This window comes from Tupaia chinensis, unplaced genomic scaffold (assembly GCF_000334495.1).
Source record: "Tupaia chinensis unplaced genomic scaffold, TupChi_1.0 Scaffold000042_2, whole genome shotgun sequence".
Lineage (NCBI taxonomy): Eukaryota > Metazoa > Chordata > Mammalia > Scandentia > Tupaiidae > Tupaia > Tupaia belangeri.
The window spans coordinates 1315272-1316559 of record NW_006159498.1 but is presented as its reverse complement, the minus strand read 5'-3'; the positions used below and the strand labels follow the sequence as shown (position 1 = coordinate 1316559).

Here is a 1288-nt window from a genome sequence, read left to right as displayed (position 1 = left end):
AATGGCTGAGACCACAGGAGGGCAGAACTGACAGCTCGGCCAGTGGCAGGAGCAGTCCCCAGTCCTCACCGAAGCATGGCTGCCGCTGTCCAGACACTGCTCCTCGGGTGGCAGGACAAACCCGGGCAGTGGCAGGGCGGCGGACAAACCCGGTCAGTGGCAGGCCGCTGGGTGCCAGGTCCGACCCTGAGAGGAGGGGCCACAGGTTAGGAGACTGTCGCCCAAAGAAGACAGAACCACCCAGCTGAGCAGTACCCAGAGGCGCCTGGAGAGGTGCTGATGTCCGAGGGCATCTTCGTTCAAGGCAAACCCCTGCAAACCACCTCTGCCACCCTCCCAACAGGAGGTAACGGACAGGACTACCCGAAGGCCCGCATGCGCAGTGGCCCGTCATGGTGAAGTCTAAGGCAAGTGGGGCAGGCTCTCTGGTATGACATTTGCCCTGAGAAGGTTCCTTCTCTGGTCACTTGCCCGGGATGAGCTGGCAACCTTGGGTCTACAGCCTCACAGAAGCATGAGTTTGGGGCCAGCCTGGCCTCATCACGGCGAGGGCAGGCCTTGGGGAATGGGCATCCCGCCAGCATCTCACCTGCAGCCCCTCCCGAGCAAGCCAGGCCACCACTGCCCGGCCCTGGGCTGGTGCTCAGGCCCTCCCGTGCCAGGTCACCGAGGTCCTGCAGGGCCTGCCGCTCCCTCTGGCTGGCAGATGGCGATGGACCCCCAGGGCTGCGGTCTGTGGGGGTGGTGCTATGGAGAACAGCTGGCCTTTGTACACCTGGACCCACCTGCTCCTGCCACACCACGGACAGTGTGGGCTCCTGCGTGATGTCCTGAAAGGTGAGGTAGAGTGACCACATGGCCGTTGTCACCACACACGCATGACAGAGGCCCCCAAACACAGTATAGGTGTAGAACTGCAGAGCAGGACGAGGGTGTCAACCACCACCTACGGCAACCTGGGAGCCTTTCTATCCCACATGCCTGTGGCTTCCGGGCACGGCCGGGACAGACCGGTAGCACCCACATCTGCAGGCAAGTTCACAGCTGAGCTGCAGGGCCCTGCGGCCGCACCCTCCCACCACAGCCTGACAGCCTCAGGTAGGCGGGCCCCAGCTCCAGGATCATCTGTACAGGACTGTCTGGAGCATGTCCAGAATGCAGTCCCAGGCCCATCACAAATGGACTGTATTAGCCGCCCTGCGGCGGCCTGGGACTCTCTATTTTTTTTGGAGAGGGTTTTTTTTTTTTTTTTTTTTTTTTTTTTTTTTTTGGGGATGGTGCCCCCCCA

The 1288-nt window shown here is 61.4% G+C and overlaps 1 protein-coding gene across 1 annotated transcript in view; it reads right to left on the bottom strand.

Annotated features, from left to right (window-relative positions):
- The window catches only part of SLX4 (SLX4 structure-specific endonuclease subunit), a gene marked incomplete at its 5' end in the record, with an annotated part of 25676 nt that overhangs the window by 13716 nt on the left and 10672 nt on the right, over positions 1–1288 (bottom strand). Inside the window, 2 exons of the mRNA XM_027773177.1 lie at positions 122–186; positions 590–830. Coding sequence (XP_027628978.1) covers positions 122–186; positions 590–830 — 306 coding nt within the window. The remainder of the gene's footprint in view (positions 1–121; positions 187–589; positions 831–1288) is intronic.